Consider the following 8311-nt stretch of genomic DNA (forward strand, 5'->3'; position numbering starts at 1 on the left):
GGGCTCGTTCACACAGGCGTCAAACGCTCCGTCACGTCACCGTCACGTCAAAAAAAACGTACAGCAGACGCGACGTAGCAGTGTACGAACAGACGACGGCGGTTGCAGCGTCGACAGCAGCACGTTTTTGTGCAGTGTTGACCGACTGATGCACCAAAATAGGAATTGTCCACGCAGCTCAAATGCTTCGCTGGCGCTCTCCCGACTCCGCTGGGCGCTCCTCCTCGCACCACAAACACACACACACGCACAAAAGCAACCACTTGTCCCCCCGTTTTATGGCCCATTCAGTCAGGCGCGCGTTCAGTGTTTCAAGGCCACGGATCCGGGGGCCGTATGCTAGACGCGTGGCTGTTCTCAGAACTCGGAACTCCAAACGTAAACTTCTGATTGGTCCGTTTTTCTAGGGGCGGGGCTCCGTCCCCGTGCCGGCGACGGAAACGTAGAGCACTGCTCTACGACTCCGTCAACCGTTTTTTCCGGAGAAAACGTCTCGGAAACCCTCTCCCCTGACGGAAATCGGCGACGTGACGTTGACGTGACGGAGCGTTTGACGGCTGTGTGAACGAGCCCTAAATCTTCCAAGATAGGAAGAAAATGGCGTCGGACGCCAGCTGCGCGTGAGAGAGGGCCGTGAAAGGAGGCAGTTGTCGGTACTTAAGTAAAAGCGAAAAATCTAGGGACTTTAGGGAGGTCGAATTACACCATGGGCAAGAACAGCAAACTGCATGAACAAAAGCCGGCATGCGCACCTTCTAGGTCTTTACACACACACACACAAAAAGAACGCAGTAGGATTCCAAGAAGTTTCAGCTATATGCCGTCGTGACAGGTGAGTTTAGAGCGAGCAGCTGGTCAAGATTAGGCACCAGCGCTGAAATGCGAGTGCGAAAAAAAAAAAGAAAGGAGACATTCGCCAATGGGAAAGGGCACCGCAAGGGCCAGTGCTTTCTTGGTGGCGTGCTTGTCCATATCGGATCTTCCTTGTCGGTCCACGAAGGAAGGAACCCAGCGGCGACGATTCATCGCTTTCTCAGTTTTCAGCGAGTTGCAGTGGTTCGGAAGGAAGACCGAGCGCATATCTGCAAACATGCCAGTGGAGAAAAGTTGCTTCTCCGGCTCTAAAATAGAATACCGGATACCATGCACGAGCACCGAGGGTCTTCTGTGCGTCATCTTCAAGGACCTTCGCCTGTGGAACGAATTCTTCTGGCCGTTGGGTTTTGAACTGCGGGAGTTTTCTCCGGGCCAACTGTCTCTCGCCGCAGTGAGTGGGTGGAACAGTTGCTTAAAAGAGAAACAGCGGAGCGACGCCGCGACGCTCCTGCAACACTTGCTGACGCATCACCGCTGCATAGTTTCGGCTGACCTAAACGTCACCATACTGAAGGGCCACGACCAACTTATACGCGGCGCTTTGCACCGGAGTCCGAGCCTCAGGAAGCTCAAGTTGAACTTACTCGACTTAGCCGCGAACGCGTCCTTGAGCTTCGTTGCAACACTCCCGAAGTTGAACGAACTCCGGGAGCTGGAACTCCGCCACGTGCCTTTCGACCGTCCGACCCTCCAGAACTTTTCGAAGTTCCTAGCAAACACCCGGTCGTTGACGACGCTCAACATGACCTACCAGGACATCAAGCGCCAGTACGCGGTCATCCTCATTCAAGGACTCGAGCGGAACAAGACAATCACGACGCTGTCGATCAACGCCAGTCTACAGGGTCCAGACTCGTCCAAGCGCGCCTCGATGTTCTCGAACTATTTGAGACTTAACCAGACGTTGTGCACTTTGAACGTGACGTCACGCTCCTATAGTGAATTGAACGATCTTCGTCCGACAATCGGGGCACTATTCGAAAACAATGCCCTCTCCGAGTTGAACCTGATCGGCTTCGAGCTCGATTTTCACCGGCATGAACTCATCACCAGTATGCTGATCGAAAACGGAAAATTGAGAAGCTTAAACATGATTGAGTGCTTTAGCATTTTGTATACGGGTCATGGCCACTCCATCGTTGAGCCCATGCATTCTGCATTCAGGGAAGAGTCCTCCCTGATATCTATTTGGTTGGTGGTATTGGCAGAGAATAATACGCTGAACGAGGTGACCCTGGACATGTTGTGGATGGAACCAGATGACTACGGATTGTTCTTCAAGGCACTCGCGTGCAACACATCCTTGAAGAAGGTCAACGTCCCGAAATTCAAGAACAGGGATGTGGCCGAGATATGCCGGTCCCTGCAGGAGGCTGGCGTGCAGGAGCGCGTATGCCTTGGCAAGCATAACGTCTCAGAGGAAACCGCTGCCGTACTCCCGGAATGCAAGGAGGTGTCCTGTATCGCCTTAGAACGGTGCACATGTTTCCACTACGAGGCGCTGCACACCACCTTGCGCCAGCTACCGAGGTGCAGTGACGTGAAGTCACTGTGTCTCAGTTTTGCCATGGAAGTGATGGACGACAGGTTGATGTCCTTGATGGTGCAGTACCTCACTAAGACGACGGCGCTTAGGGAGCTGCGGTTCAGTTTCATCCCCACCGATCGGTCCCATACCAGCTGTTTTGGACGAACTCTGTTGCATGCGCTGGCCAACAACAAGGGCATCCGCAAGCTATCAAGGGTTTCCAATTCGGCGAAATCGAGTCACAGATGCTCGCGGACATGTTGGAGTCTAACAGGACGCTATGCGACCTGTTCCTCGACACGCACAACGACCCGTCGACCGTCTCACTGACGCACAAGCTGTCCACGACCATCTCGGGGAACTACACGCTCCTCCGCATCAACTTGCACTTGTCCGAGCTTTGCGGAGGCGAATTGTTCACTACCGAGGACGTCGTGCGCCGCAACAACTCGCTGGCGACGCGCGCGGCCCACTTCATCACGGGAGCGAGGCACAGGTGCTGCGCGGTTGCTGCGGAGCAGGTGCAGTTGTTGTAGTTGTAGTGGTTCTGGGGGGGAAATAGACGCTAATTTCTGCAGCCCTTGAGGGAGCACGGCGCAGCGTCTTGGGGAGAGGGGAATGGGAATAAAAGGAGGAGATGGGTAGGTAGGCGTACTCGGCAGGTGAAGGCAGCATCTTAGTCAGGACGCGTCCAGGGGCAAGGAATCCGTCAGCGGGGGCCGGTCGTTATCGGTGGTAGAGCAGCCCGTTGGAGTTCACGAACTCCAGTAGGCTGAGGAAGGCCGGGACGTGAGGACGTGCCGGGTGAAGCAGTTGGTGGGTGGTGGAGCTCGGAAGCCCGTAGTGCCTGTAAGCCGCTGTGACTGCTGCACGCTCTTGAGCAAGGGCAGGGCAGGAGCACAGCAGATGGTCCAAGGTCTCGACGTCGCCGCAGCGACTACAGGATGGCGAGGAGATGCGGCCTTTGGCGTGTAGCCTGGCTGCAGTCCATACTGAGCCGGTGCGGAGACGGAGAAGTGTGCAGCGGTCGCGACGGGATAGCCCCTTCTCAGGAAGGAGCTTGGGCGGTCGGCTGGCAGCCACCCTGGCGTCTGGGTGTGTGGCAGCAATGATCTGTTTAAGCCTGGGCTTGGAGTAGTCCGAGGGGGCAACTGATCTGGTGAAAGGGACGGCTGGCTGGTGGGCTTCTCTTGCGAGGGCGTCGGCTTCCTCGTTCCCAGCAATCCCTACATGTGAGGGCAGCCAGTGGAACGAGATGGGTATCCCTGCCGAATCAAGTGCCGCAAACTTGGACTTGAGGATGGCAGCTGTGAGGCCCTGAGGTTGGAGGTCCGCCAGGATCTGGAGGGCTGGCCTCGAGTCGCACAAAACCGCCACCGTAGTCTGCGGGGGGTCCTCCGCCAAGAGGTCAGCTGCCAGGTGCAGGCCCGCCAATTCAGCTGCTGTGGAGCTTGCCTTGAAGGGGAGCCTGCACTGTCTGCTGCTGCCCCGAGCCGGAATGGTGCAGGCAGCCGCCGCTGAGCCGTCTGGGAGCACGGAGCCATCCGTGAAGACGAGCAGCTTGCCGTGGAGCTGCTCCTCGAGTTTGCAGGCGGCAGCCTGCAGTAGCGCCGCCGCTGGTGTGTGGCGCTTTGATGCTCCACCGAGTGTCAGGTGCACCTCCGGAGATGGTTGGTGTGGGGGCGGGGCGGGCACTGGGACTGGTCGATCCGTGATCACCTCTGAGCACAGCTGGCAGAGGGCCCCCATGCGGGACCGTGGCATGTTGCGCAGTCGAGTTAGCAGCGCTTCTCCATCTGGTGCTCGGTGAAGGCGATCAACGTGACCAAGGGCTCGTTGCATCATGAGCAGTGACAGTGGCCACTCGCCCGCCTCTGCCAGTGTAGCGGCAATAGGAGATGTCTTGGGGAGTCCCAGGATGCTTCTCACCGCACGTCTGTGCAGCATCTCCAGTTGGCGCAGTCTGACCGGGGACAGCAGGACCAGAGGTAGGGCGTACAGCAGGATGGATGTTGCCGCTGCCTGGTTCAGCCGCAGGGCCCATTGGACTGTGCAGCCTTGTCCTCGTTGATGCAGCCTGGCCACTGCTCCCTGGACTCGGCGAACCTTGGCGGAGATTACCTTGGCTGCAGGAATCCATGTGAGGCGGTGGTCGATGGTGAGGCCAAGGTAGGTTACCTCTCGGCTCCATGGGATGGCTGTGCCCGCGATGTGGAGCTGCCCTGCCCGGTGGCGTGCCGAGGCGAGCGGATGTACCAGGAGTGCCTCCGTCTTCCCAGGTGACACCGACAGGCCTATGCCATGGAGGAAGGTCACAACGGAATCCAGGGCGCTTTGCAGCGCGTTGCGTATGACCGTCAGGGATCGCCGTGGTCCACGAACCCATAGTGCCACATCGTCAGCATACAGGGAGCAGCGGACAGGGAATTTGCCATGGACTGGTAGTGCCGCAGCGAGTCCCGCCATTGCCAGGTTGAAAAGGAATGGGCTAAGGACGGATCCCTGTGGGACTCCCGTTGTGATGTCTCGTGGTTGACTGAAGACCGTGCCCACTCGTACCCGGAAGGATCGGCCTATCAGGAAGGCCGAGATGAATGCTCGGAGGCAGCCACTGATGCCAAGGCTGTCGAGTGCCGCTTCCACTGCTGCGTGAGGGAGTCGGTCAAAGGCGCTTTGGACGTCCAGGAGCAGCAGCATGGCGACTTCTCCGTTGCCTCGGGCGTCTTCAAGGGTGGCCACTACGTCTGCTATGGAGTCCGCTGTGCTGCGATGTCGCCGGAAGCCCGTTTGTTGTTCTGCGAAGAACTGCAGCTGTGTTGCGATCCATTCGAGCCGTGCCAGGGCTATCCTCTCCATCACCTTGCAGGCTGCTGAGGTTAGTGAGACAGGCCTGTAGGAGGTGATGGCGGTAGCTGGCTTTCGGGGCTTGAGGAGTGGCACGACCACTGCAGTCAGCCAGACATCCGGCAGGACCCCCGTACTCCAGATGGAGTTGTATTGCTCCAGGAGCCGCTCGCGCTGCTGTCTGGCCAGGTTGCGCAGCATTTGGCCGGTGATGCCATCAGCACCCGGGGCTCCGCGTCGACGAGTATGTTCCAGGGCCGCCTCGAGTTCATGGAATTGGATGGGTTCGCTGCACAGCCTGCGAATCTGCTCCGCCATCCAAGCCGGGTGGTGCCAGGTGGGGGAGGGCCTTGTGGTAGTGGCTGGCAGGTATAGGGCTGGTGGGACTGGGGGCCTGTCCGCGAAGCGGTTGGCCAGACGCTCCACCAGCACTGTAATGCTGACGCACAGCAGGACCGCCACTGATAGAGCTTGGCGTAGTCCCCTAGGGCTGGCAAGCAGAGCTCGGAGAAGGCGCCAGGCTCGGGCTCCGTCCGGGTTGCGGCTGATTGTAGAGCAGACACTCCGCCAGCTCTGCCTTCTGCGTCGGCGGGCGTGTCGACGGCAGACTGCATCAAGGCGTCTGAAGGCCGTCCACAGCTCCGGAAGTAGGGCGCGTCTTGCCTTGCGCTCCAGACGGCGTCGTGCCGCCCGGAGTCGCAAGAGGCGGAGGTCCGGCGCTGGCTTCCCGTCCGGAACTGTGGAGTGGATGGCTGCAGCCTTGGCGTTCTCAGCGACCTGTTGCAGGAAGTCCGTTCCCTCGTTCGCCTGGTCCATCAGGGATCGGAAGGCCTTCCAGTCTGTAGTCTGGTACTGCCTGCAGCGGGGGTTGCTGCCCTGGAACGGGGTCAGCAGCAGAGGGAAGTGATCCGATCCCCATGTGTCAGGGAGAGCAGCCCAGTGGTAACGGCAGCTCTCAGTGGCCAGGCTCAGGTCAATTGCCGTCTCTGTGCTGTTGGCACCACGGCGGATGAATGTGGAAACACCCGTATTCAACAGCTGCAGGCCAAGCTGGTGGAGGACGTCATGTAGCCTTCTGCCTCTCGCACATGTGCGTCTGCCTCCCCAGGTGGGGTGGTGCGCATTCACGTCTCCGCATAGAACGAAGTCACTGCCAAGGCGTGTGGCCAGCTGCAGCAGGCAGGAAGGGTCCCATGGTTGGCTTGGTCTTATGTAAACGCTTGCCACTGTGGTGTCCACACCGCCCACACGTACACGTACTGCACAGCATTCAAATGGACCACCCGCAAGGTCCGCCACGGTCACCTCCGCCTGTGCCAGCTCTCGCCGGACGTAAATGGCGCAGCGAGCATTGCCCTGCGGGTGGTTCTCCTCAAGGCATGGTGCAGCATGGCAGGAGCCCAGTGTGCAGCCAGTCCTGCTGCTGTAGCCGACGTAGCCTGGGAGGCGGACCTCGTCAGCCCGGGCATACACCTCCTGCAGGGCCAGCACGTCGTAGCTGCTCTGGAGGAGGTGTTCGGCCAGGTCATCCCTCCGCGGCCCTAGTGAGTTCGTGTTCCATTGCAGAACGCTCGGGCGGCGGCTTCTACTCGTCCCTGGGGGAGGACTAGCCATGTTGGGTAGTTGTTGACTGGAGGGCCACTGCCTGAAGGCAGATGGGGCGTAGTGGGTGGTCAGCGGGGAGCGTGGCACAGGCAATCCGCATGGCCTGCAGCAGAATCTCCGCCAGACTGGATATAGCCTGCTGAACCTCGGTGGTGGCAGCAGGACCAGGGGTCACTTGAGGTGGGGGCCGGGTAGTGGCAGCAGGTCCTCCAGAATCCCCAGTAGGTTGGGAAGTGGCAGCAGGTCCAGAGGGGGTCCCAGCCTGAGAGGAAATGGCTGCAGGAGCCTCGGCAGGTGGTGGGGTGGCAACTGTACCGGCAGGCGGGGCCAGCGGCGGAGCAGCTGGGCCCTGGATGTTGGACCCGACTGTAGGCCGGGGTGGTCTGGACGTCCGAGCAGCAGGGGCCCTTGGTTCGAGGGCGGCAGGCATGCTGGAGCCCTGCAGCACGCTAGCGTAGGAGCGCCCTGTGTTCCTGGGCACCTGGTCCTGCTGGAGCTCCTCTCTGACCGCAGCCCGGACCCCCTTCCTGGACAAGGGCGCTGTGGAGGAAGCCATGATGGTGGCCACCCGTCTTTCCTGCTGCCAGCGGGGGCAGGCCGGTGTGTCCGCCGAGTGGGGTCCGCCGCAGTTCACGCACCGACGTCTCTGGCAGCCCTCGTCCCCTCGGTGGGCCTGACCGCAGTTGATGCAGGACTGTGGCCAGTCGCACGTCTCTTTGACGTGGCCAAAACGACCACACTGACGGCACTGGAGTGGGCGCGGCCGTGCAGGCCTGACGCGGAATTGTACCCGGAACAGGCTGACGTATTCCGGGGGGACGGGGCCACTGAAGCGCAGTGTGACGGTGCTGCCTTCTCTGGTTGCTGACATCACCGGCACACTGGAGACAATGCCTGGCAGCAGGGAGGCGTCGGAAGGTTCACCATCGATCCCATGCAGGAAGCCCGTGCTCGTGCGTCGGTCTGAGGGCTCCCTAGCAGACACAGGGATCCCCTGGAGCTCCCTGATCGCGAGGAGTTGCTCCAGGCACTCCTTCGTCGTCGCGTCTGCTGCCACAATATTCCGCTTGTGGTTGATGCGGATGGCAGAGACACCAGCATGCGACGAGAGCGCCTGGGCGAGGGTCAGTCGAGGGGAGCCTTTGAAGGAGCCACCAGCAGTTGATGGCCGGTACAACACGGTCCCCACAACCGCTGGGTCCACTGGTAAGGTGGCTGCTGTCATGTCCCTGGCTCGTCTGCGTGCCGCCTTCGACAGGGCCGGTTGGAAGCCCTCCTGGTCCTCTGGCTGCCATGAGGAGGGACTGGAGGCAACAGGAACGAGAGGTGGTGCAGGGGGGGGGGCTCGCTGGGGCTGGGCGCGTGAGCGAGTCGCTGTCGTGTTCCCTTGGAAGAAGAGGTGGCAGCAGCAGGTCCTTGAAAGTGGGCCATGTTCCGCTTGCCTTTCTTCTTCTTTTT

The 8311-nt window shown here is 60.1% G+C and overlaps 1 protein-coding gene across 1 annotated transcript; it reads right to left on the minus strand.

The window, feature by feature from the left end:
- Positions 1–3130: 3130 nt before the first annotated feature.
- On the minus strand, positions 3131–8078 carry LOC119399114 (uncharacterized). The gene is made up of 2 exons (XM_037665929.1): positions 6860–8078; positions 3131–6789 (listed from the first exon to the last, which is right to left on the minus strand). The coding sequence occupies exons 1-2, from the start codon at positions 8076–8078 to the stop codon at positions 3131–3133; spliced, it is 4878 nt and encodes a 1625-aa protein (XP_037521857.1).
- Between the last annotated feature and the right edge of the window lie 233 nt (positions 8079–8311).

Source organism: Rhipicephalus sanguineus, chromosome 7 (genome assembly GCF_013339695.2).
Source record: "Rhipicephalus sanguineus isolate Rsan-2018 chromosome 7, BIME_Rsan_1.4, whole genome shotgun sequence".
Lineage (NCBI taxonomy): Eukaryota > Metazoa > Arthropoda > Arachnida > Ixodida > Ixodidae > Rhipicephalus > Rhipicephalus sanguineus.

Coding starts and splice junctions, on each gene's coding strand:
- LOC119399114 (XM_037665929.1), bottom strand. CDS start 8,078: ATGACAGCAGCCACCTTACCAGTGGACCCAGCGGTTGTGGGGACCGTG. Junction 6,790..6,859: donor GTCAACAACTACCCAACATG/GCTAGTCCTCCC, acceptor CGAACTCACTAG/GGCCGCGGAGGGATGACCTG.